General features: G+C 63.0%; 1 protein-coding gene across 1 annotated transcript in view; it reads right to left on the reverse strand.

Moving 5' to 3' along the window:
- The window catches only part of IGSF9B (immunoglobulin superfamily member 9B), a 41,713-nt gene extending 15,355 nt beyond the window's left edge, over positions 1-26,358 (reverse strand). Inside the window, exons 1-14 of the mRNA XM_060158024.1 lie at positions 26,295-26,358; positions 17,089-17,286; positions 15,496-15,642; positions 10,482-10,633; positions 10,115-10,232; positions 8,896-9,037; positions 8,473-8,618; positions 6,185-6,327; positions 5,760-5,900; positions 5,559-5,675; positions 5,162-5,312; positions 4,275-4,386; positions 2,059-2,234; positions 447-673 (exon numbers count right to left, since the gene is read on the reverse strand). Of these exons, the coding sequence (XP_060014007.1) occupies positions 447-673; positions 2,059-2,234; positions 4,275-4,386; positions 5,162-5,312; positions 5,559-5,675; positions 5,760-5,900; positions 6,185-6,327; positions 8,473-8,618; positions 8,896-9,037; positions 10,115-10,232; positions 10,482-10,633; positions 15,496-15,642; positions 17,089-17,286; positions 26,295-26,358 (2,034 nt within the window). The remainder of the gene's footprint in view (positions 1-446; positions 674-2,058; positions 2,235-4,274; positions 4,387-5,161; positions 5,313-5,558; positions 5,676-5,759; positions 5,901-6,184; positions 6,328-8,472; positions 8,619-8,895; positions 9,038-10,114; positions 10,233-10,481; positions 10,634-15,495; positions 15,643-17,088; positions 17,287-26,294) is intronic.
- Between the last annotated feature and the right edge of the window lie 507 nt (positions 26,359-26,865).

Raw genomic sequence — 26,865 nt, forward strand, 5'->3', positions numbered from 1 at the left:
CCAACTAGAGAGACCTCCCGGGTTAAGGGGAGTCAGCTGGAAAAAAGCACCGTCTTCTCCAGGGGCTCGGAATTGTTAACGAAGGGACCCTACTCTGGGCAAGTGGAAGACAACCCTTCTGGGAAGCCTCTGCCCACGTCAGACTCCCGCAGGGAGCTGGGCCCCCAGCCCACCCTGGCTCGTGTCGGCACCTGGAGACCCCTCAAGCGAGAACGGCACTCCTGGCGGCCACAGGGCAGGCCCTGAACCTGCCGACCTCAGCTGCAGTGATCTGAGGATCCCAAACCTGGCAGGAGACCCGCGAGCACAGGGGTGCAGGTGTGGGACGGTACGCAGCGGCCCACACACACCTGAGCTGGGTCACTCAAAGCTTCCAGTGATTCTAGGAAGAGTCACGTCACTTCCGGAATTGAGAAAAGCAGCAGGGAAAACGCTAGGCACCTCACCTGGGACAGGTCCCTAGCAAAGAAGTCCCCATCAGTGCCAGGTATGGCGTCATCCAGCGTCTCCCAGCGCTCTCCAACGCGGAACTCCAGGATGTAGCGGTCGATGGGGAAGCTGTGGTTGGCAGGTGGGAGCCAGGACAGGAGCACACCCTGCTGGGTCCGGTTGGCTGTGAGGCACCTCGGTGGGGTAACCAGCACCAGGGGTTCTGGAGTTGTGACAGGGAATGCTGCGGGGGAGGGAGAGGTGATGGCGGGGTTGCCGAGGCCGCTGCAACCCCTCTACCCACACGTCCCTGTGGGGGCAGTGACCCCAGGGCGATGAGGGCCACATCCCCAGGGTGCAGGCATCAATTCAGGACACGTGTCCCATGAAGAGCCCTCGTGACCCAAGGGAAGGGGGCAGGGTGGGTGGGCCCGAGCCTCCTGACTCCATTTCCAGAGCACTTCTGACGACACACACAAGGGCATCAGGTCCCGTGAAAGGAAAAGAGTCAGGAACTTCAGGGAAGAAGGCAATGTAATTATCTTTTGAATAAGACAGTATCTTTGAAAAGATACTATAGGGACTTCCCTGGTGGTCCAGTGGTTAAGACTTCGCTTTCCAATGCAGGGCGTGTGGGTCCGATCCCTGGTCAGGAAGCTAAGATCCCACATACCTCAGGGCCAAAAAACCAAAACATAAAAAACATAAGTGGGCTTCCCCGGTGGCGCAGTGGTTGGGAGTCCGCCTGCCGATGCAGGGGACGCGGGTTCGTTCCCCGGTCCGGGAAGATCCCACATGCCGCGGAGCAGCTGGGCCCGTGAGCCATGGCCGCTGAGCCTGCGCGTCCGGAGCCTGTGCTCCGCGATGGGAGAGGCCACAGCAGTGAGAGGCCCGCGTACCGCAAAAAAAAAAAACAGAAGCAATAGTGTAACAAATTCAACAAAGACTTTAAAAATGGTCCACATCAAATATATCTTAAAAAAGAAAAAAAGATACTACAAAACGTATCTTTCATTCTCTTCCAAGGAAGAAGGAACATCTTCCCTCAGCACTGCTCACTCCATCCGTTCCCCTCTGGCCCAGGTGGAAAAACAGGCCCCAGGGCACAGGGCTTCGGGGGAGGGGGGGTGAGCCTCGGCAACAAAGAACGTGGGACAAGGCTGGCGTGGGGCCGCCTGGTCACAGCCAACCTCTCTGGCCGCAGACAGGGGCCAAATGCAACAGCAGGCGGGCAGGGTGAGCCGCTGGGTCAGGGAGGAAGAGGTGGCCCTACGCCTGCCACCAGACAAGGCCGGGGGCCAGAGGAAGGGAGCAGCGGGAGTGCAAAAGGAGGAGGAAGGACCCCCACCACCCCGGGAGGCCACAGAAAGATGCAAACACGGGGCCGGTAAGGAACGATGGAACGGAAGCTCTTCCATCCATCTGAGGACACGTCAGTGCAGCCCACAGCGCTCAGACGGGGCACGAGGCACCCTGGCCCGGACAAACCCCGTGGGACGGTAGGATAGACCCTTACTGGGAGGTCAGTGTTGGTTGTATAAGGCACTTAGCAAGGCGCCCGCATACAATGGGCAGGAAATGTCTGCTCTCCATCCCAGCCCCTCCAGGAGCATCCCGGCCCGGCCTCACCTAAAGTGTTCACAGTGACCACCTCACTGAAGGCGCTGGTGCCCAGCTTGTTCTGGGCCAGGACACTGAACTGGTATGCTGTCTCGGGCTCCAGGGCATCCACCAGCAGCCAGCTGGGTCCCGGAGGCACAGGCAGGGACAGCCAGTCGTGGGGCCCAAACCGTGCCCGCTTCATCCTGCCCGAGAGAGAGAGGGTCGGGGACGAGGGCGCGGGGTGGGTTACACTGGAGACTTGAGAGGGCACGCAGGTGCTGGAGTTGGGGGCGCTGCCCCAGCCTCCCCAGCTTAGAGGTCAGGAGCAGGTCACAACCCCCCAGCTGTGGCTGTGCCGGTCCCCATGAAGCCAGGTCCCCAGCCACTACTGGCGCCTATTCTCTGAAAAGGGACCCTTGGCGTTACTGATGCTCGAGATACTGGTCAAATTACCAATTGCATTCTGGGAGAGTCTCACCCTGGTCAGAGCCCTAAGAGTGGCGCAGCCCTGGGAGTGAGGACGCTGGGAACAAGGCAGGTACCAAAGTGGGAAAGTGGGGATGAGCAGGACCAGGGGGAGGCCGGGTGCCCTTGGCCACCCGGCCTCCCGGGGACAGCCAAAGTGGGACCTGCGTGACCCCGAGGGCACAATCTGTCCGAGTGGGCTTGAGTCACTGAGGAGGAGCTGGGCGCAGGACAGAAATAATCAGTGCTTCCCCACAGTGGGGACCAGGACCCACCCCTACGGCTTCTGGGTTAGAGGTCACCAAGGAGGGCCGCGCTGTGGCTACGGAACACTGGAACCAAGGGGAGGGTCGACCCTTGCTCTGCAGCCCACTTGACTCCCTGCAAGCCATGAAGCCGGCGCCCAGGCGCAGCGCCCGGCGCCACCACGGGGAGGACACATCGTCCCGTGGGATTGGCCGCGCAGTCCCTCAGCAGCCTGAGGACCCCCGTGGAGGCCAGGCCCCTGCAGGCTAAGGGCTCACGGCTCACAGCTCAAGCCTCTGCCCGGGAATCGGAGCCGAGGCAGCCGAAAGCACAGCAGAGAGAAACCAGCGCTGGAAGGAGGCCTCCCCAGCCCCGTGACCGCCCTTCCCCCGCCGGCACCACAGCAGGCAGCAGAGTGACAAAGCGAAGCAGAGCCGCAGGCAGCGAGGGAACAGTCCACGCCCAGACCTTCAGCTCGGGCCTCCCCAAAGGCGGCCACACGCCCTGCCCTGGCCACGCAGCCGCCTGGCAGCGTCCCGCCTGCCCTGGGGAACAGGTGGGCATGGGAGGGGGCTCCGCTTCAACTCCGAGCCCCCCAAGCTCACCACCTAGGTCCAGTGGGCATCCAGAGCTCAGAACACCTAGGTAATCAGAGGCTGGGGAGCAGGCCAGGTCCTTCTGACTCCCTGCTGCTGAGAAGTATAGGAGGGCTCTCCCTGAATCTCCAGGCGCCCCCGACCCAACCTGGTGAGCCTGGCTGGGGCTACAAACCCAGATGAGACAGGTCTAGAAAGGAGGAGGTGAGGGCTCACCCTCCCGACTCGAGGATGTCACCCATGATGCAGGTGGCCAGTGCGTGGCTCAGGAGAGGGATGTGGGGAGAGAAAATCCTGAGGGGAGGGGTGGACCTCGGCCGAGGCCTCTCTTCCCAGCTTTTCTACACCTCCTGTCCTCAGCCTGCTTCATGCATTATTAAGATGTCTGTCTGCCCCGAGGTTTGGGAAAGATCTCAAATCTCTGCACTTCGCTAAGTGAACGTATAACCACGTACAAAGACGACAGACACACGGTCCTAGAGAGAAAATGCACATGTGCAGAAAAGGCCAGGAAGGTGAGCGCCACTTCACACTGGGTTTCTGGAACCACTGGTGCAGGGTCAGAATAAAAGATCTATGCTTGTGGCTGGCTGGCTTACGATGCCCTTGAACATCCGGACTCTCTTCCAGGCTCCAGAGAACAGAGCAAGCTGGAGGAGCGAGCCAAGGACAGGGAGGGGCCGCGAGATCAGCTGGGGACGTGCAGCACAGGGTGACGGACCATCCAGGCCCCAGCCCCGCCGTCATCCCAGACACCCCACCCCCCTGGAGCCTGGTCACCGGGCAACACACCCCACCATCCGGAGGGAGGTAGGGCAGGTGGAGAGCCACACCCTTCTCATAACCTGCCCCCTGACCCCAGGGACTGATGAGGGGTGGGGGTGGGGGGATAAGCAGAGAGCAAGGCGTGCGGGGGTGACTCACAGAGGTCCGTACCAAACAGAGAATGTCTGCTCAAATCCTCCATCGTAGCCTGGCTCCCAAGACACGTTGGCAGTTGTCATGGAGACCTGGACCCGGACACTGCCCGGGGCATGGGGGCTGGTGCCTGCAGGCCAAGCGGACACCTCAGGCGGGAGGAACTGAGCCCGCGGAGCCGGGCTGGCTGTGACCTCGTGCACCTGGCAAAAGCGGTGCCCCGGGGGAGACGTGGGGACAAGGACGCTCCGAGGAGCTGCGCCCAGCCCTGCTGGGTCACGGGGCTGGAGGAGGAAAACCGGGCCGCGGGCAGGCTCGTCCTTCCAGCAGGAGATGCGTGAGCATCAGGAATAAGGGCCGGAGGGAAACCAGCCCCTGGTCATCAGCCCCGAGCAGGCCCGCGCGCGTCTGGAGAGCATCAAGTGCAGCCGACGGCCACAGGTGAAGCCCAAAGGCCCCCGTCGCAGACGGCTCTCTAGCCTGAGACCCAAACACCAACGTGAGAGCCGCCCACCAGCCCGGCACGGCAGTCAACACCTCCGGCAGGAGCTCGAGCCCTGGGCCTACCACTCAGTGCAGTGACGCCAGGCAGGGCGTCCCCCCAGACCAGCCTCGGTCTCGATGAGAGAGCGTGGGGGGAACACCAGCTCCCACCTCACACACGTGTGTGACGAGGCGCCCCTAGGTGCTGAGCCTAAAGCTGGTGGTAAATGCTCAAAAAGCACTGGCTGTTGTCACGAATGTGGCTGTCTGTGCCCAGAGGGGCAGGGAAAACATGCAGGCAGAGGAAGCGGCCACACGTGCCCGGAGCCCCAGGTCAGGGGACACCTGTGCCAGGCCCAGCCCGGACCTGGGGGCAGACAGCCCCGCACCCAGAGCCCGGCCCGCCTTCCCACGCCCCATACCGACGACAGTCAGGTGGGTGCTGGCAGTGATGCTGGTGACCACGTTGGTGGCGCTGCACTCCCACTGCCCGTGGTCCTCCTTACTCAGGGCGCGGAACTGCAGGCTCCCGCCGGGCAGGGCGCTGTGCTTGCTTCTGCTGGGCTTCCCTACCTTGGCCAAACACGGGGGCGGGGAGGAGGGCGGGAGGAGGGGCAGGGAAGAAGAGAAGCCACCAACACTCAGGGGTCCAGGAAGGACAGGGGCGGCCCCGGGCCCCAGCCCGCAGCCCTCCCTGCCCGCCCCCACCCCCCGCGCCAGGAGTCACCGTCGCTACTCGGCCCCCGCCCCGTCGGAACAGCGCCGTTCCCAGGCCGTGCCCCTACCGCGCTCCCCGGGAGCCCCAGAGCCCAGAGGTACCTTCCTCCACGTGATGACAGGGAAGGGGTCCCCGGCGGCGGCGCAGGGGATGACCAGCTCCCGGCCGGCCTCTTGCCTGTACTCCCAGCCTGGTAGCACCGTAAAGTACGGGGGGTCCTAGGAGAGCACGGCGAGGCCGTGACGTCGGGCATTTCAGGCGCCCAGTGCCCGCACGGAGGCGGCCCGCAGCCCCGGCCTCACCTTCAGGACGAGCCTCGCAGGGGAGGACTGGCCCATGGTCCCCAGGGTGTTGTAAGGCACACAGGTGTAAGTGCCAAGAGCCTCCTCTGTGGCCTCCTCGATTCGGATGGAGCCGTCCTCCATCAGGGTCCAGCCCAGGTTCTGCTGGGGCACAGACAGCGCAGGGGAGCTGGCGTCAGGAGCCGGCGCTCGGCCCAGGCCCCTCAGCTGGACCTGAGCTGCTCCTCCGTGTGCAGGCTGGAGTGGGGGGGGGCGTCTCGCAATGCGAGAACAGCCAGGCCCTGCTGGACTCGGCCCACGGGAAACAGCTCTTTGCTCTCCCCAAATCCTGGGGGGAGGGGCGGGGCCCTGGCAGGAACCAGATCCCCAGAGGTAGCACCTCAGGGCCGGGGGCCTCCCGCGACCGGCACACGGCCCTCCGGCACCTTCTCAACCTGCAGGGGGCGGCCGTCCTTGTTCCACTTGACCACGGTGGCCGGTGGCTCTGCGTCCACAGGGCAGCGGATGTAGCCATGAATTCCCACAGGCACATAGATCACGGGGGGCATGTTGAGGACGCGGGCTGGGTCTGCAGGGCCGCGGGTGTGGGGAGGGAAGCAGAGGTGAGAAGGCAGGCGGGGGGGGGTGAGCCACCCCGCAGCCCAGGGCCCCCCACTCGGCGCAGTGCCAGGTGTCGGCCCAGCGGGGTCCACGAGACGGCAAAGCCCACTCCCCGGGCTGACCGCCCAGAGGCCACAGCAACCGTCCTGTCTGTGCAGCCCTGCATCCTTAAGAACACCCGTCAGAATGCACGGAGGCACCGCTGCTCCTGCCGGCCTGCAGCTCCCCCCACACACCTCCGCCCGGAGACGCAACAGCCGCTGGGACGCATAAGATAGCAGCATCCCTCCCGAGTGTCTGCGGGACCCCAAGCCCTTCCTCGCCCCACGTCCTCTGTGGACGGCGACCAGGGGCGGAACCACAAAGCTGCTTTTCTGCCCTGCCTCGGTTTCCCATCTGTGCAGGTGGGGTGCAGAGTCAGCCACGGAGCCGCTGGAAGTTTCTCGGGACAGCAGGAGCAGCAGCTCTGTGACGTGGGTGAGCCGCCCGCCCCCCCCCCCCCAGGCTCCCAGGCTCCCACGAGGGCCAAGGAGGAGAAGGACCCAGAACTGCCCGGGAGGCGGTGAGGATGAATGGGCGGCTCTGTTAGCGTCTGGAGCCCTTCAGAGAAGAGCATTGCATAAATACCAGGCCGAAGTATATATTTAGACATGGCTTCCTACTTTCGTATGGTAGATTTTTTTTTTTTCTCCTCCAAGGTTTTCAAAGGGTTTATGAATGAGAAATACTCTGAACACTGCTTTTTAGCAGAAATAAAGATCCTTGTCTCACCCACCTGAAAATCTCACCCAACAGGTTCTCTTTGAAGGCAGGAAAGAGGTAAAAAACGACAAGTGGGAGTGGGTGATGGTGCCAGAGGGAGACAGAGAAACGCTTCCCTCAGCAGACACGGCCACAGCCTGGAGGACGGAAGCCTTGGTCCTGGTGGATCATCGTCCTTTGGAGACCACCCCTGCCGGCCCTCTCCCTCCGCCACTGCCCCCTCCATGCCCGGGTGACACAGGCAGAGAGGTTCTGCTCCGCAAGGAGCCTGCCCCGCCCTTGGCACCTTCACAGCCTGGGCACACAGTAAGTAACTTGTCAGAGCTTTTTCTCTCCTGGGTGGGACAGGCCTGGGGTTCTGAGTCACACAGCTTTCCTTAGGCCTCACAGCTCTTAAGAACTCGGGACGCATAAGACAGCAGCTGAAAGTCGTCCTCGGCTGTGGACAGCGGAGAGGAGGCCTCTGCCCGCACCAGCAGCATCACCACGTGAGGGTGTGAGGTCGGGACTCGGGGGGCCCACTGCCAGGCCCATGCTCAGCCCGCCTCCCAGGGTCACCAGCTGTTCTAATGTCCTCAGCTCAGATGCCACCTCTGGGCCACGCCTCTCCAGATGGTCATACTCTCGCCCGCCCCTCCGTGTTGTGGGAGGGAGTGGTTCTTGCACACGAGCCCTTGTGTGATGGATAGGCTGTCACCTACCACGTCAAGAGGGGCCTTTATTGTCAAAGTGACAGAGCCATCCTCCAATCAGGAGGAAGAGACTAGCCCTCGGCACTCATCCTCTCCCCCACTCGAGACCAGCAAGCTGAATGACGCTGCACAAAAGCCCTCGGTCGTTCCGGCCCAAGAGCAGCCCCTTCCCCTGGGTCTCAGGCAGCCCTGGAAGGCGCGGCAGGGAAGCCACCAGGGGCCCGCTGCTGGGGAAGCGGATTCGTCACCCCAGAGAGGATCTGTCCCCCTTGCCCACCCAGCAGGGGAGCAGAGAGCGGCAGGAGAGCTGCCCCACTGGGTCTGAGCCACATGGCCCTCAGATACTAAGAAAAAAACACCTCATTCAAGGTGCGGACAGAGGAGCTGGCCAGCGCCGGCACGAGGACGGCGTCCAGAAGGCCTGCCTGTCCCTGAGCCCAACCGGGGCGAGGCTGACGGAATGGATTAGTGGACACGGGCGGCCGTGCGGCCCGGAAAAGAGCCTGGCGGGGGCTCGATTCACCTCCGCTGGCCAGCCCGGGTCAGGCCTCCTCCCGCGCTGTCCCGTCCCCGCCTCGGCCCCTCCTCCGCCCACACTGCCTCCACGCAGCTCTCCAGCCCCCCATGTGGCCAGCGTGGCCTGAGCCTGCCCCACTCACACTGCACGGTCAGGTACGCCGAGGCCGAGGGCGAGCGTCCCAGGCTGTTGCTGGGGACGCAGGTATACTTCCCCGCGTCCTCAGGCTTCACCCGGAAGATAATCAGGGTCCCGTCGATCAGGATCCGCACCCTCAGCTTCAGATCACTGCAGGGACACAGAACACAGGACACAATGGCGGGGGGGGCTGGGGGCGGGGGGCAGGCGTCTTCCATTCAACACTGGGACGACATGCCAGCGAGTCCTCCGCACGGCTGAGGAGGGGGCCAGGCGCCGTCTGCACACACACTGGCCTCAGCATGAGGGACACATGGACCGGATGCCCCCAACCCCTGCCAGCTCCCAGAGCCCAAGGGCAGCCCCTGCTCGGAAGCTTCACCCCGAGGGGGCCTGGCTGGGCCCCAAGGGAAGGGCGGGCACTCACTTCTGGAAGTAGACATTCTCGTCCTGCCAGTACCAGGTGTAGGTAAGGTTGCCGGGATAGGCCTCTGCCCGGCAGGTGAGCAGAGCATCCTGGGATATGTTGACAGTGATGTTCTCAGGAGGGGAGACGATGAAGGGAGGTCCTGGGGGGACAGGAACAAGCATGACTTCTCCCGGCGGGGGGGTTGGGGGGGGACCACAGCGCTGGGCTCCCAGGAGGCTCCGACCCTCAGGAAGGGGCACCCCAAGCCCTGGGAGGGACAGCGGGGAAGGCACTGGTCCAGGAGCTGGCAACGCAGCCAAGCAGTTGTCATGGAGACGCATCCAGCTGCTGCCTGTGCTCAGGTTCTTCCTCTCCCTGCAAGTCCCAGGGATGCAAGGGGTCCAGAGGTGTGGCCGTGTGCTCCCAGCCTGCTGTAGACGCCCGCCCCACGCACAGCCCCGCTGTAAACCTGGCTTCCGAACAGCCAGTTAACCCCTACACAGGCACGCACACACGCGCACCCGCACACGTGGACACTCACATACACACACGCACACGGCCCTCCCTGCCCCTCCTTCTCTGCAGTGGAGCCCAGGGCAGCACATGTGCAGCAAGGAGAAAGGAACCGCCTAGCCTCTGGAGGAGTAAGAGGCTTCCGGCTGACCAGATAAGGGTGGCGGGCGGGTTGGGGCAGGGGAGGAGAGGGGTGGAGCTCCAGCAGCCCCGGCAGTGCGAGCCTTCCAGACAGTCCCGAGTCGCAGAAGCAGCGCACAGCCGCCACCTGACCCCTCGAGCAGGACGGAGGCTGCCCCCTCTGGGGGCTTCGAGGCCCCAGGCAAGGCAGACCGGCATCTCAGGTGCGGACCCCACAGACGCCAGCCCCACCAAATGCCCTCCGTGTTATTTAACCCTCTGGGGTTGGACGGAATTCCTATCTTTATTTACTGATGCCATCGTCAGAGGGTGGAGGCCTGAGAGAGGGCTCCTCCCCCGGGGAAGGAGGAGGCCCAGCGGGATGCCCTCCGGACATTCAGAGAAAGCAGAAACCCACTCGGCATGGTGCCTCCCGCCACCTCACGGGAGGGCCGCCGCAGGCCACCCAGGAGCCCCACGATATGGAGAGGAGCTCCCACCACCCCCAGCTGAGCCACTCACACCCTGGAAAGAACCCCCCAAGCTCAGTGGGGCCGGAACTCCCTGCCAGAGGCCCAGGGCATAGAGGCCAGATCGCTCTCACCTTGGACGAGCAGGTGGGTGGTGTGGATGGCCTCCCCCTGGATGCTGTACGCGCGACAGGTGTAGGCACCTCTGTCCTCCCGACTGACCGAAGTCACCGTCAGGCTGCCGTCACTCACCTGTGGCCGGGGAGAGTCGGGCTCGGCTCCCAGCCCTGGGCCCGCCAACCCCATCCCAGGTGGAAGTGGCCTGGGGCCCATGCACCCGGGGACACGGAAGCAGGCTTCTCCCTCCGAGGACACGGGTGCCAGCCGCTCCGCCTGCCGCCTCCAGCCCCACCTGCGCCTCCGCAAGTGTGAACTGTCACGGGGACGGAGGCGCAGGGCAAGGACAAGTGGGTGCAGCGGCCGCGGCAGACCCACACTCACCTGGTACTTGCCGCCGGCACCTAGCAGCATCCCCTCCTTCAGCCAGGTGACGATGGGCTTCGGGTTCCCAAAGGCTGTGCAGGTCATGGTGATGCTGCTGCCCTCCTTGGCCTCGATGTACTGGGGGGGGGTTTCTGTAAAGGTGGGAGGAGCTGCAAGAGACCCAAGGCGCGGGGTGGGGTCAGCCAGCGGCCCTGCACACAGCGAGGGCCCTGCGCTGGGCCACCCCACGAGGCCGGCGCCCTCCAGGAGGTCGGAGGTGACACAGGTGGCAGGCCCTGCCTTGTGCGGGGGGACCTGGAACTCAGCATGGCTGGATCCCATGTCTAAACTTCCCCATTGCACACACCCAACTCCCAATAAAGGACTGTTTGTCCAGCACCCACAGGGAGGCCCCCATGCTCAGCACCAGGGATGCGGCAATAAATGAGGCACCCGTCACCCCACGATCGTCCAGACGCCCCTCCTCCTGTAACCCCAGCCCAAGCAGGCCCACGGTTCTGGGACATTTGCCGTCTGAGCCCTGTCAGGCCTAGCACGGATCTCAAGCCAGGTGACAAAGACTCGCCCAGGCTCTGCAGCGACGATCCCCCACCAGGCAGACGGCCCGGTCCACGGGCTCCTCGCTCCTGAATTCTCTAAGACTCTGCCAGACTGTCCCCCAGCACCTGCCTCGGAGTTCTGACTAAAATCCCAGCCGGTACGAATAACGCACTGTCTCACCTGGCTGAGCTGCCTATAGAAGCCACCTGATCAACCCCAACCCCCTGGACGATCATGCGGGGTCTTCTGGAGTGGGGGGCACTGCTGACACCAGCCTAGGGTCCACAGCACCGGGCTCAAGGCTCCAAGTTCAAATCCAGCTGCCACTCGCTCTGTAAGCCTGGTCTCAGCCGCTCTGGGCTCTACCTAAACCCCACCCTCAAGACCAGTGGCGGGAATTAGCGCGGTAAAGTCCGTGAAAGGAGCTGGTAAGACGTACACGTGTGAAATGGCGGTCATTCTGTCGTCACTGTCATCGCTGTCGGCCGCCCAGGGCTCCTGAGGCCCCGACGGGAAGCCGTGAGAGGGGTCTCCTCGGAGGCTGCCCTGCCCCAGGCCCAGGACACGCCGGGGGTCACGGCCACCCACCACCTGCCACCAGCCTCACCTCCCGTTGCACACCCCTCAACTCTGCTCCGACACATCAGCCCTCCCGTCTTCCTACACGTGCCAAGGACTTCCGTTCCTGGGGGCTCTGCGTCGGCCACCCCCCCTCCTGGGCTAGACCCACATCTCACCCTTGCGGCGCCTGCTCGCCTTTGCTAAAATGCCACCTCTGCCTCACCTGGTCAGCCGGGCTAGGAAGGCACCTGCTGCATTCCTGTCTCCTCAAGACTGTTTAAAGCACTTACGACCAAGTCTCCTGAGAGCAGAGATTTCCAAGAATCCCACTATGTGCCCAGCTTTTAGCGCAGTTCCTGGCACGTAGTAGAGTCTCGACAAACATTGGTTGAACAGACGGATGAATGCAGTGAAGGAGCCGCACACCTGCACACATGCGCACACACACACACACAGCAGAGCAACACAAATGCAAACACAAAACCGAAGACAAGACCATGGCGAGACGGCTTTCTTCGACGATCTCCCCACCCCTCCGCTGAGCGTGGCCGCACAGGGGGCACAGGAGTGAGGACTGGGTGACCAGAAAGCAGGCTTCATCACTCACGACACATCCTTGAGAAAGTCCATCCTCACCCAACGTCTAATACACCAAAAGTGATGGTAAAACTCATTCCAAGTCCTTGCAGAGGGAACCTGGCATCCGAACCCCAGGCCCCTCCTGGCCTGGCCGTGCGCTAACCCCAGCAGAGCCCTCCCGCCACGCCTGCCCTTGAACTCCAGCTCACACAGCCATGGCCTCTGTTACCTCTGCGTCACACTTAAAGAAAAGATAATATGATAAATTACATCCTGAAGTGACAAATTAATTACTAATTACATAATTACTTTACTGTTTAGGTGCTAATCAGGAAAGCACTTGGAGCAATTTCGAGTTTTCCGGATTATTTACTGGATCAGGTGTGAGCTTACCAGCTGCATTTCTAGGCTTAATTCTTCTCTACAAATGCCCTAAAATTAATCGTGCACGTTAGAAATAGGCTGGCCTCTCCTCCAAGCAATTCGTCGACCTAAAGCAAGGTTTCACTCTGGCTTTCCAGGTATTTTATATGCAATAAAGAAACAACTGGGCTTGTTTCCTCCCAACTGGTCTTCGAGAAAACACAGAAGGAGAATAAGACAACCTGTGATTCTAATTTTTCACTTTCCAAAGGTGATCCCAGTCAGAAATGCCTGACATTAAATATTCTAGTTTGGAAGCAACGGAATGTTGGTGCTCCAAACTCTTTCCTTCGATAATGGAAGTATTTACACGGGAAGGAACCTCAGGATGCAGGAGGAAGAAAGGGTGAGATCGCTCACGGTGGGAGGTGCCTGTGGTGTCCACCCTTGGAGAGGGAGGCCCCTGGTGAGGGGAAGCATCCGATGATGAGCCCCGGTGCTAAAGCCTGACCCTTCCGTTGCCTAAGTGCGCCGGCTCTCCTTCCTCTGGGCCTCCAGGCATGCTGTTCCCTCTGCCCTGGAACACCCTTCCCACCTCCTGCCCCCGCACCTGGCAGACTCCTCCTCCCCGAAGGGTCTCTGCCCAGGGTTCACTGCCTCAGAGAAGCCCTCCATCCCTCACGCTCCCAAAGCCCATACTGCAATCCTCTCTGGACCTGACTGCCTCGTGACGTGTCCTTCAGAGCTGGGTCTGGGTCACACCCACTGCGTTTCCCCACAGCCGGTCAAGTGGATGTTCAGAAATGTGTGTTGAATGGGTGATTGTGGGTGTATTCCCAAGGGCTCTCCGACCACCACAGGCCACCTCTCCCAACCTGAGGCGCCTCCTGTGCTACCCGACTTCATCTTTTTCTCCCCTAAGGAGGAGGATAACCAGCATTCTGCACACGATGACCCTGCGCAGCCAACCTTCCAGGCGCGGTGCCAGATGTCTTCACCCACAGCGTTTCCCTTAACCTTCACAACAGCCCTACAAACAGGCTTTGTTCTTGGAAACACAAAAGGGAAGCTCAGAGAAATGATATAGGTGCCAGGGATCAGACAGCTAACGCGGTGGATCCGTGAAATAAGCTGAGTCTCATCGGGCCGCGTTCCATGCCGGTCCATCCGAGCAATGAGGAATTCCCAGCCACGAACTCCGCATGGTGCAGACGGAGCCTGAGCTCTAACAGGACACACGACTCTAACAGGAGGAAGCTCTACGTCCCGGCTCGCAGTGTCTGCGCATGCCTGCTTCTCTGCTCGCTGGACCGGACCCAGCAGTGATGTGAGGGGAGGAGGTGAGGCTGCAGGAGGCGTCGGCCCGCCTCGGGAAAGGGCAGAAGCAAGCAAGCAGTGTGGGGCTCTTGGCTCGGTGCTCATCAGTGACGCTGTCAGCAGCAGGTTTACCTTCCTAATTATGTTCTGCTTGGGCTAATATTAAGCCGTTTTCATTCTGGGCACACACAACAGCTGGCATCGAAAAGGGATGACTCAAAAACTCGCGGGTGGTGGGGACAGCCCAACCAAGATTCAAAATAAGCCTCCAATCGGTCTCTGGGGACTGACCAGCAGATGCGCCTGCATCCAGGGGCTCAGGCAGCCTGGACCACTGACCCAGGGCCACCGTCCCTAAGTTCGCTTTCCAGAGACCAGGGCTCTGGCTAAAATACTCTGTTCTTCCAGGGCCCTGGATGGGTTTTCAAGGCGGAAGGAGCACAGCCTGACCCGACACCACAAGGCAGGGACCCTCGAGGCTCAGAGAAACTTGCAACCCAGGCAAGTGCCCATTGCTCTCTCCAGACCGTGGCACCCAGGGTCACAGGCATCACACCCAGAAAGACGCAAGCAGTGGGGGGCGTGTCCAAAGCACACCTGTTGACACCTCAATAACCAGTGCAGCGTCTGCAACACGCGGTGGCTGAACACGTCGGCTCATAAACTGAAGCAAGAGTAACTGTATGGTCAGAAAAACAAATCAAAGGGCTTTCCTGGTGGCGCAGTGGTTGAAAGTCCGCCTGCCGATGCAGGGTACACGGGTTCCTGCCCCGGTCCGGGAAGATCCCACATGCCGCGGGGCACGTGAGCCATGGCCGCTGAGCCTGCGCCTCCGGAGCCTGTGCTCCGCAGCGGGAGAGGCCACAACAGTGAGAGGCCTGCGTACCACAAAAAAAAAAAAAAAAAAAATCAAAGCAAAAACCCTGCTCCCCTCCACCATGGGGACCACTTCTTCCACTTTCTGCCGGTTCCGGCGCCCCCTGGCTCCTCCGGAATGTCCCCTCCCAAGCGAGGGCTCCCAAGGGCACAGGGGACCCTCGGTCCAGGGAAACCCCGGCCCCTGGGAAGCACGGCACAGCACGAGGGCGGTAAGTACCCGCGGGCATCAGAAGGTACTCTCCGGACCGGGACCAGCAGGATCCCCGCCGGCCCTGGGTGCGCTCTGCTGCTGCGGATCACCCAGCGTGGAGACTGGCGCCCAACGGTTACTGAGGCGAACGGTATAAAGGAAGAGGCTGTAACGGGGAGATGCCCGGAGAGAGCCTTCCTGCGGCTGCTCCCAAGTCCGCCCCGCAGATCCTCAACCCTACCAGTTTCGGGTGCCGGTTTCCACCTCCCTGCGCTGGGCTCTGACGACCCCGCCCGCGGCAAACGCCTTGGTGCCGGGAGCTGCCAGGCCTCTGTGCCCATGGCCCCCAGGGGCTCCAGGACGAGCGAGGGGTCCTGGGGCCCCCAGCCCGGGAGCGCCGGAAGGAGGCGCACACGCACGCACACACGCACACGCACGCACGCACGCTCACTGTGCTTGCGTGCACAGTCACGCAAGCACGCACCACGCACGTCTGCCCGCTCACTCGCACGCACGCACACACTCTCATGCCTGCACACAGGCACGCACCACGCACAGGCCCACGCACGCGCACGCACGCACCGTGGATGGTGAGGTGCACCCAGCTGCCGTTGTGGAAGGTGTCGTACTGCTGGTCCAGCAGGAGCACCTTGCACTCGTACCAGCCCTGGTCCTCGGCGCGCACCTGCTCCAGCCGCAGGGATGCCTTGTCGTGGAGGCTCGCGCGGCCTGTGGAGAGGGGACAAAGTGGGTCAGGGGCGCGCAGAGCACCCTTGTGACCCCAGCCCGCCGCCGGGCAGGCCCAGAGCAGGGCGGCCCCGAGAGCCCCAGCCTCGCTGCCCGCCAGCGGCACCGAGAAAGCCTCAGTTCCCTGCAACTTCCCATTCTCTTGGAGCCAAGGAAAGGCAGAAGGGATACGGAGCTGGCGGGAAGGGGGCCAGAGAGCCCAGAAGAAGAGGAGCGGGACCCCGCCCCAGCAGGTCCCCGTGGCTGCCACGCCCAGCACCCTGTCTGCCCAGCACTCCTGTGGTGGGCAGAGAAGAGGCCGCTGGGGACAGGGTGCCGGCGTCCCCTCCTAGTCCTGTCGCGGAGGCCAGAGAGCAGAGCGTTCATCCAGCCAGAGCCCAGGTTCCGAGCGTGGCCGCAGGGCCTGTAGCCCAAGAATGAGGAGTGACTGGCAGGCGAGCAAAGACCCGAGCCGCCCTCCCTAACTCCATTCCCTTCCCCAGAGCAGCCCTCGGGGTCCCCCCTCCGCTCACTCTCCACTCAGGCCCACTCCTCGCCCCAGTGTCACGACCTCCTGTGCTTTCCTCCTTGTCTCCTCGGTAGTGGCAATCTGCCTACAAACCAGACAGTCAAAACCAACCAGGGCCGAAGAGACACAGACACAGGAGGAGGAAGAGGGAGAGAGAAAAATAGAAGCTGAGAAAAATGCAATGCAGACCTCAGAAATCAGAGGTAAAGATAAAAGCTGTGTCCCACCAGTTTCCTCTCTTCCTTTAGACCCCAACACACGCGCATGCGTACACACACTCAGACATGCATGCACACACACAAGCCCACGTGCAACCCTCGCACAGGCACACACGCCCCTCACTCACACCGCCCCACGCCCTCCTCCCTGGCAGGCAGGCCCTGACAGTGACTCAGTGAGGCCACCACTGGCAGGAGTAATTGCAGAGCAAGACAGCACTGGGGCCAGGAGGAGGGAGAAGGGAGGCCGGAGGACGAGGCACCTAGTGGAGCAGGCGCCCAGACACTTCCCCACACTCAGGACTGGATGAGGCCCCAACTTCAGAGCCAGAGGGAGGGAGTGGGCAAAGCCAGACAGAGCAAACCCGGCGGCCACCATGGCTCTGACGCAGCTGCTCCTGCCGAGCCAGCCGCCCTCCCGCCGGCCTCCTCTCCCACACATCAGGCTCCTGGGCTCCCTTCTCCTCCTCTGGCCTTGGCCCCTGCGGCCCAGCGGGGCTGTGCAGGAAGCTCTGTGTCTGCCCCACCTCCGTGTCCCTCTCCTCACGCCACTTAATTAAAACCTACCAGAGTGCAAAGGATGGGAGGACAGAGACAGCGACTGGAAAACAGATAAGAGGCCCGTCGGAAAAGACAAGAGGCCACGAGACACAGGCAGGAGGGACGGTGCGGGGGCCCTGGAGCCAGGCGGGAAGGCCTTACCTGCATACTCAGGGTCCACATGGGGCGGGTAGTAGCCAAACTTGATGAAGATGGGGATGGGCACCCCGAACTTGAACCACTCGACGACATAGGGCGGGGGCTGCCCCGTCACCGGGTGGACCACGTCGCATCGCAGGACCACGCTCTCGCCGGCCCTCGCGGTCACGAACTCGGGCTCCTCTCGCAGGCCGTGGGCACCTATCGGGACAGCCACACGGGGACACAGGGAAGGAGGTGAAAGGAGATCCTGCCCGGCCCCCCCAGAGGCCACCCCTGCCCTGCCAACCCCAAAGAGCGGAGCCCGACCGCGCCCTCCCCCATGACACCCCCGCCAGCTCTGAGGAGCGTGGCCACTGAGAAGGTGGAGGGGCCTCGGCCCCTCTGTGGACACCGTGGCCCGGGCGCTGCAGCGGGTGAACATGGGACGTCTTCCTGCACCAGGATGATTCCCAATGGAGCCTGGCAGGGGCTGCAGAGGCAGCCGCCCTCCCACGCCCCGCCCCCAGCTCAGCCTGATGTTCACAGCGCGAAGCAAGAGTGCTCCATGCAGGAGCGGGGAATCCCTAACAGGCTGCGCAGAGTGCTCGTGGCATCAGCAGACGGAAAACCCCGGGGGCCGGAGCTGGCCTTTCTGCCCCTCCTCCCTCGGTCCGCCGCGCGTGCCGCAGAGGAGGGAGCGGGAGGGGCCTCCAGCCCGCCAGTTTCCACGCCCCAAGCCTATCAGGCTGCGAAGCCCCAGACATCACCATTAATACCGCAGGAGACTAGGGACGCAGGAGGGGGGCCCTGGGGCTGCTAACCTCAGCCAGCTAAGGGGAACATCCCCACCTCCGGCAGAGGACGAGGCGCACGGCTGGATAGGGCTTGGCCACCCTCCCGAAAGGGACTGGAAGGGACGGGAGATGAGCCGGGAGAGGCTCCCCGGCAGCCCCACCCCCAGTCCAGCCGCAGAGAGAAGCGGTTAACCCAGGCTCCGCCCCGAGGCCTGCAACCCCACCTCCAGCCCAAAGGCACCTTGTCCAGCTCCCTTCCAAAGTGAAAGAGGCCCCTCCCGCTGCCTTCCCTCCAGTACCCACACTAACCCCCAGACCCCAGCCCTTCCACCCCGCCCCTCCCCTCCAGTCCCGGCTGGACCCCTCCAGGCAGCACCAGGGACAGCGGCTGCTCCGCGGAGGCTCCCAGCCCGGGACGCCCAGGAGAGCAGCCCCCGTCCTCCGCGCGCCTCTGGGCCTGATTCTGACCACCCCTGGGGGCTCCGGCCCCGCACCTCTCGTCCGTCTCTCCTTCGTGTCTCTGTGTCTTTCTGACTCTCTGTTCGGCTCCGGATCCTCCTCCAACGTCTGTCTCGCTGTGTCTCTGTCATTTCTCTCTAGCTCCCCGCTGCATGGGTGATTCTGTCTACCTGCCTGTCTCTCCCCACCTCCCCGTTTATATGTCTCTTATCAGCGCGTGTGTGTGTTGGGGGAACGTGTGGGGTTCCGTTCGCCTGTGCCGGGGAAGGGGTTTTGCTTTTCCACTGCCCGGTCTCCGTGGTGAGCTCTGCCTCCACCTCTCTGGGTCTGTGTCTCTGTCTGTCTCTCCTTTTCTCCCTCCCGCTCCAGCTCCCTCTCCTCCTGCAAATTGCGGAAGAAGGAGGAGGCAACCCTTCCAGAAGCTGATTGGCTACCGGTGACATCACTGTTTTCTAGAGAAAGAGCTAAGATCACAGAGTATTTTTGGAGCAGAGCAGACTGTTGCCCTCACCTGCCTGAGGCCCCAGCCGGTTTTCCAACCCTCCCAGCCCTGCTTTAGGCTAAGTTTGAATTCCAGCCCCTCAGGGAAAGCACAGCAGGCACCCCCACCACACCCCAGGGGCACCAGGTGGGGACAGAGCCCGCGCAGCACCCGGGCACAGAGGCTGCTCCTGGACCCTGCAGGGATGGGCAAGGAGCAGGCCACCTGAGCAAGCAGGGAAAGCAGCGCGTGTGAGCGCGTGTGTGCGCGTGTGTACGTGTGTGCATGCACGTGTGAGTGTGTAGGCTTTGGAGGAGAAGAAAGGCAATACAGGAACCAGGGTAAGAGGAGGGGGCTCCTCCCGGGGGCCATCACCTGGGGGGCAGAGGCCTCCACAGAAGGGGCTCCTTCCCAGGCTCTGGCCCCAGCGCCTGGGGCAGGGGGCAGGGTCGCTTGCCCCCCTCTCACAGCGAAGGCTCTGGAGGCTCTGGCGGGGTGAGGGTCTGCACCTGGGCTGCCTCATTCTCACTGCATAGCAGCGAGGCAGCCTCTTCCACACCGGCCCCCGCCAGCCTGGACTCAGGGCTACGCACCCACCCCACCAAGGCCCACTCGGGCCTCAGCCCCGCCTCCACGGTTCTTCCCGAGGACCCTTCCACCAGCGGCCGGCAGCTGGGAGAGGACACGGTGAGGCCAGCAGTCCAGAGACGGGAGCAAAGCCAAAAGAGACCCGCTTCCCAGGAAGAAGGCCGGGGCGGGGCGTGATGGGGGGAGGCCCTGCCCCAGCTCCCACGCTCAGACCAGCCCTCCTGGCTTTCTGAGTCCTAAAATATTTATCAGCTTCCCTCATCTCCTCAACACACACCCACACCCACACACACACCCACACACACATACACACACACACAGCGTGTGCTCTCACTCCATCACCCACGAGCACTTCCCCCTCAGCCTGAGCCTTTCTGAGCCAAGCATGTCTAATAAAACACTTTCTCCAGAAAAGCTCACTGCAAAAAAAAAGTAAACATTCCTGGCAGCAGAGACCGAAGAGGGGCTTGACGGAGGAGAGAGATGACCTCAACCCTAGGAGGACACGACCCAAGTCGAAGAGTGAAAGAGAGTCCAGGGGCAAGAATGGAGACAGATGGTAGGGTGCGAACAGACAGAGACAGAGAGAGACAAACAGACAGAGAGATCTCAGAGGCACACAGGACTCAGCCTGGGACACAGAGACACAGGCCTTCAGAGGACCCAGAGCCAGGAGGGGGCAGAAGGGAGCCCGTCAGTCCAGGAGCAGCAGGCTGCTCACGGTGGCTGGCTCAGAAGGCAGCAGGAAGGAGGGGGCAGGGGAAGACAGGGATGGGTGGTGACCTGAGTGGGAGGGCTGCAGCGGGGGGAGGCCCCAGACCCCTCCCCAGCACAGAAGCCTGCAGCAGCAGAGGGACAAGGCCGGGAGCCTCAAAGGGACGCTGGCATCTGCAGGGTGAGCACCGCAGGGGTGGGAGGTGTCCTGGATGCCACACACCCCTTTCAGAGAAGGCAGGACACAGCTGTACCCGGAGGAGCAGAGCAAATTTGCATCTTGAGGACACACCCTGGTGGGCAGAGAGGGCAAAGGAGGACGCGGTGCCCCTGCGGTCTGGCTGACCTTTCCGAAAGCCCACTGGGGACAAACCTCCTGCTCTCTGGGCCAGGTGGTGCCCGGCGGGTAGCCGGGTCCAGGGCTGCCACTGGATCCCCCGTGAGCACAGGACCACGGGGCATCCAGGGCCTGACGCCCCCACCCCCCAAGCTGGGGCTCTTCCACAGGCGGGGCTGGGGGAGGAGAGGTGCCAGGACCGGAAGGTCTGGCGGGAGAGCCGGCCACCAGGCAAACCCGGCTTCCTCTAGGCCGCTCCTACACACCAGGCCCGTGCTGGGTCGCAGCGCTGGCTGACAGGCGTACTACCATCTCCATTTCACAGGTGAGCAGGCTGGGGGCCCCCTGGCTGGCTCAGCCGCCCGCCGGGCAGCAGGTCGGAGCAGGTTCCAGCTGCCGTGTCTCCCCTTGGCCGGGCCACAGGCCCAGGGACCAAGGACGAAGGCCCCTCCCACGCCGACCCAAGAAGCAGCCCCCTCCCCTCCGCTGAGTCAGGCCAGCCCCTCCACACCGCACACTCTGGACAGGTTCTCACAGCCAGAGCTCTGCAGCCCTGGACCCAAGCAGGACGGCGGGGTGCGCCTGGGTCAGAAGACAGCTGCTGGCACTGGGCTGAGCCCCCTCCACCTGGGACCCCGGAGCTCGGGCTGGGTGTGGCGGCGGCGCCAGCCTCCTCCTCTGTGAGTACTAGTCCTCAGGGAGCCTCCCCTCCCCCGCCCACCCCACCCCCCCAACCCCATCCCCCTCCCCCTCGGGCACCAGGCTCCCAAACCACAGGCCTGTTGTCTAATAATACCAGCGCCAGCCACCACCTCCATCTGCCAGCCTAAAAATAATCCCTGCTGAGTCCAAAAAAGGCACAGCCCCCAACAGTCCCCCAGTCCCTCCTCCCTGACACACCAGGGGGTTCCAGGAGATTCCAGGGAGCTTGTGATCGGGCTCCCCCGGAACAGCACCCACCCCCTACCCGGGGGGCGGAGAGCCAGAGGCTTGCACGAGGAAAGCTGAGGACAGACATACCACCCAAAGCCAAGTGTGATGCGGAGGAACGGCCGTGTCCACGTCAGGCCGCACCCTGGTTGTCCTTCCCAGGAGGCAGGTGGGCCGGAGGGCACCGGGACAGCCTGCCTCCGGCCAGGACCTCCACCCCCGCCTGGGCAGATCCTCCTTCTGCGGTCTCCCCAGTGCTGACCTCACGGCCCTTCGGCCCCCACTCCCCATCAAACTCTCAGGGCCCAAGTCAAAGGTCGGTTGAGCCCAGCCTGGCCCTGGCTGGGAACCTTTCCATTTTCTCTCGAGGCCCTGGGGGAGCGGCAGGATCTGCAGGCCCCCTCCTCCGTGGGCGCCTCTCCACCCTGACCCTCCTGGCCCAGGCAGCCCGAGAGGCAGCAACGACGCTATTAGCAGCCTTAATTTGCTCTGGGCTAGATTGTATTTCCAAGAGCCTTTCCCCAGGAGCCACTGGCAGGAAGCAGTCAGCAATCCAACCTCCGCTCTGCTCCTGCAGCGGCTCCTCCATGGACAGACCCAGCGACACCCACCCTGCCCGCCTGCCGGGCGGGTACAGGCCTGGTCCAAGTGCCCGTGAGCCGGGAGAGCCCTCGGGTAAGGCGCCAGGTGGTCACGAGTAAGCGGGGGATCGAAGCCCGTGTCTGCTCGTAGTGAAGCGTCAGCACTCCCTACTCAGAAGCCAGAAAACAGGACAGCGGCTGCCTTCATATAGTGTGTGCAAGTTACCTGCCACAGCTGGCGGCCGGGCCTGGACCAGGAGGGAGCTCAGGGGCGGGGCGGGGTAGAGGGTCGGGCAGAGAGCAGCACCCAGTCCCCTCCCTTCCAGGAGGACAGGCAGGCTGGCTGAGACCTCGCTCACAGCCTGGCCCACGAGGAACTGCTCTCCAAAACCTTCATGGAGCCCCCGACTCTGCTCACCAGTCTTCTGCTTATTCACGCAAGAGAGAACAGAAAAGCAGGAAGATTCCTAAGAAAAATAGGTCAGCTGCCTCGGGCAGGCTGGGCTCTCCCCTATGGGCAGGGCCAGGCTACAAGCTGCCTCTGCGCCCGGCTCCCCAGGGACCCAGCCCCTTCTCCACTCAAGAGTCTGGGCTACTGGGCAGCCGAGACCAGAGCCCACCTTACAAGACAGACCCGTCTTCTGCATCCCTGGGGCTCTGCCCGTGTGTGTCCCCACTGAGGCTTTCTCTCGGGGAGTTCAGGCATCCTTCGACCAGCCCCTGGGCTGAGCCTCCAACTTTGGGGGCTTCTGCGCTGCCCAGACTCAGGTGTGGAGCAGGGGGCAGGGAAAGTCAGGCGTCTGCTCCAAGTCTAGCCTTACTGCCACCCACGGCCACCAACACTCAGATGGGAGTGATGCCCCACCTCGTTCCTAGAGACTCTGGGTCGCCTGTCTGCTGCATTCACGTGCACATGCAAACACACAGCTGCACACACTGCGTGCACACACGCACACACACACACACGCGCGCGCGTGTGTGCAGTCACCTCCAGCAGCTTGCACCAGTGACAGCTCTTTCCACAATTCAGATCCACTCTCACACAAGCTGCTTTACCCATCCTCGGGCGCAGACAGGAGACAGCTGCTCCCCGAGACCCGAGCCCAGCCTGAGGAGGCATGGGACGTGCAGGGGGGCAGGAAGCCTTTCAGAGAGGAGAGAGTTTGTCCCTCTCGGGCCTCACCCCCTCGCGCCCAGGTCTGCCCTCACTCCCTCAGCGCAGCAAGGCTGTGGCAGCCAGACCCGAGGAAGGGAGATCTGAGGGAGGAGAGCACAGGGCCAGGAGCCAGGACAGAGGGCAGCCAAAGCAAGGCTGGAGTTCAGCACCTCCCGGCCAGGCAGCATCTGCTCCTTAGGTAACCAGATCCCAGCTTTCTGTCTCAGAGCCTCAAACCTGAAACCACCAGCCCTGGGACCCGGCAGCTCCAGGTCCAGCACACGCCGATCTTGGGGCCAGCAGCTGAAAGCTGATTCTTCACACACACACCCTGCTCGGCTTCTCCTGAGCGCAGCCTGCCAGACACACCCCTGCCTCTAGCGTGTGTGCTGGTGACGCACACACATGCCACTTGGCCACGTCCCGAGCCAAGTCCTGCTCAGCTGAGAGGTTGCCCGTGGGTCTTGCTAGCAGCCTCCAGGCCTAAACTTCCTCCCTCCCACCTTGGCTGCCAAAGGGAGGGAGGAGGGTCAGGGCCAGGCCAAGAGTACAGGGCACTGGTCCAGCTACCAGCAGGATCTGAGTCAGAACCCACTTTCTTTGGGGACACTAGTCATGCAGGATTTGTAGTCAACAGGAGGAGGCAGCCTTGGCGGTAAAGGCCCGGGTCCTCCCCCCAGGCTTGTTCAGCAAAAGTCTGGGATGCAGACTCCAATAGCCATCTTCCAGGCTCTTCTGCACACCCTCCCCAAGCTCTCCACTGCCCCCCGGACACACGTGACTCATCCCTCCCTCTGTCCCAACCCTTTCGCCCCTCTGCTGGAGCAGCCCTGCTCAGCCAAACCCTAAGGCTGGCACCGCAGAGTCCCTCCCCTCAGGAATCTCCCGGAAGTCACCTCTGCCAGTCGGAGAACAGCTGAGCTCACACAGCAGCATCTGAATGCTGGCAGTGTGCAGGCAGCAGCCTCACAGGCCTGTCTCCTGCCCCCGGAGGCTGTGCGTGACGAGCTGCTTGCCTCCTGGGCTCCCTGCATCCTTCCCACAAGGCTCTGGCCACTGACAAAACTCCAGTTTTACAGATCTTTCAAAGGATTTCCGAGCAGCCCTCCACATCTCCCCGGGCGAGGTCCACCTGGGAAACCAAACTTGGTTCCCGACAGAGGCTGCACCTGAACTTTACCCCAAGGCATTCCCAGCTCCCAATGCCCTGAATGGCTCAAAGGAAAGAAATTGAGAGGGGGGCCTGGAAGCCCCAGACAATGAAACCATCATCATCATCGTTTACTTACTTTCTTACTTACTAAAGAACGCTAATGTTCACAAAAACCCTACAAGCTCAGGTTGTTAACCCCCAATGAGGCAAGTGACAATCAGAGAAGCAAAGCAACGTGTCCAAGGTCACAGGCCAGCAAGTGGCCGAGCCAGACTTGACTCCAGGTTCTGTGACTAGACCTAGGTCCTTCACCACCACACGCAGAGCCCCTTTGGCTAAAAAGACCCCGAAGACCCACAGGGGTGGCAGGCAGGGGTTCATGTCCAGCCACCGCAGACAGAAGGCAAAAGCTTCATAACCAACAACCTTCAATGCTGGGAAGTCCTTCCTTCTGTCTAGCCGCCTTGTGTGCTGCTGTAATAAAGCCCATTTTCCTTTATTCTGTGCTTAAACTTGTAAAAAGTCCATCCGCCTCCCCTGAAGTCTCATCCCCTGAAGTCTCAGGCTTGGAGGCTATTTCAGAGCCTCCCTTTGGAGTTTCTTTTTTATTCAAAGATCCCAGCACATCCTTTTGTGCTTTCAGCCACAGTCCCATAGCAGGAACATACCAAAAACTGGAGGGGAGGAAGCTGCGGGCATCGGAAGACTACAAGGGAATGAGGGGGTGAGGCTGAGGCTGGAGACGGGTTCTCAAGCGCAGTTCGAACGACCTCACACCCCACTCCACAAGCTTCTGCGGTCACTCTGGCCTCAGTTTCCCCACCTGACAAAGGGAGAGTTTTAAAACCATCCAGGTCACACACCATTTAACAAAATCACCCTTCCCTTCGCCCTCCTCTGTATTCACACACTCCCAAACAGCACGGAGACCTATTCCATTCCAGAAACTTTCCCAAATCACTTCCCCTCCCCCTACACAGCCCCAGACACGGTGAGGAGAGGACCCTCCTGCGCGAGCGCGGCCGGACGCGGGGTATCCCGCTGCGGGTCCTCCTGCTGCCGCCCACTCCCGGCGGTTCTCCCCGGAAGCCATCCCTCCCAGCCCTAGGAACCTGTCCGCAGCCGGGTCGTGTCTGCGCGCTGAGCACCGTGAGCTCAGAGACCCGGCACTTTCAGGCTCCGCTCCTACTGCCATACAAGGGCCGAGAGCCAGGGTGTCACACAGAGGTGGGCAGGTGGCTCTGCCGTCTCCAGAGCACAAGCCCGCGCGCTCACGTGCGCATCACCCAACGCGCGGGCTTCCCTCTGGCCTCTTCCCAGCTCAGACCGGAAAAACGGAAAGAGGAAAACCTCCCTCCGCCCGGAGACGCGGCAGTGGGGACCCCCTTCCGCCGCCCTCGCCCCCGGCCAGCTGTGCCCGGCTGCGGCGCGCTCCCGGGGAACTTTTGCCCGGCCAGTGTCAGGTGCGGCGGAGCGGGGCGCGGGCAGGGCCAGCCGAAGGCAGCCGCTCCTCACAGCCGGCGAGGAACCCCGCGCAGAACCAACTCTTCTCCTCTCGCGGGGCTCCGTGCGCCCCGCCCTGCGAGGGGACCCGACCTCCAGCTGCCAAGACGTGTGGTCCGGAAAGACGCGAGCCGGAGCCAAGCCCCACAGCGGCTCTCCTGCGGAGCGGTGGCGCTGCGCGGGGTCCAGCGTGCCGCAGCCGCCCGAGGACCCGCAAACTCCCCGGCGGCAGAGTTCAGAAAGCCGCCGCCTCCCCAGCGCACGGGGCGGCGGCTGCGCCCGAGAAGGGCACCGGGCGCGGCACCCGCTGTGAAGCCCTGGGGCCAAGGGTGGCGAAGTGGACCGAAGCCCGAGGCGTCCTCTCCCGAGCGCCGGCAGCCCGGGCTCAGGCCCTTCCCGCCGGCCGCGGCCTCGGCCCCCGCCCTCCCCGCGGTGCTCGGAGCGCGCCCGCCGGGAGGGCGCGGGCTCGGCAGGAGGACGGGGCCGAGAGCGCCGGGAGGCGCAGCGGAGGGACACTGCACTTCAACTCACCTTGAGCCGCAAGACCTCGGGCGCTGATCACACTTGCTATCAAAGTGGCCACATACCAAATCATAGTACTACCGCGCGCCAGCCAGGAGCCTCATCCTATCGCAAAGTGCCCCGCGCCGCCTACGCCCCGTGCCGGTGCTCCCGCGGCTCCTGCGGCTCTTGCAGACCGGGCGGCCCGCTCCCCATCCCTCCGCGGCTCCGCTCGGCTCGGCGCGTAGCCTCCCGCCCGGCGCAGCGGCACCTGCACTAGAGCCCGAGCGGAGCGCAGCCAGCGCAGAGGAGAAGCCCGGCCGCACCGCCCCAGGCCCGCCCCCGCAGTCCGCCCATTGGGCTCGGCTCGCAAACCCGGAGCCCGATTGGCTGGGACGCCTGCCCGTCGCGGCGAGGGGGGCGAGCCCATTCAAGGTGCGTTGACGTGTGGCCAGCCCAGAGCCGCAGAATCATGCGCATTGCCGGGGAGAAGGCGCTACCGCGTCTCCGCTTGGTTCTGCTCCCTGCTCCCGCTGCCTGGCAAGTTTCTGGGGGAGGGAATGTGGCTGCCGGGCCGGCTAACGGGACCCTGGAGTCTCGG

This window comes from Lagenorhynchus albirostris, chromosome 9 (genome assembly GCF_949774975.1).
Source record: "Lagenorhynchus albirostris chromosome 9, mLagAlb1.1, whole genome shotgun sequence".
Taxonomy (NCBI): domain Eukaryota; kingdom Metazoa; phylum Chordata; class Mammalia; order Artiodactyla; family Delphinidae; genus Lagenorhynchus; species Lagenorhynchus albirostris.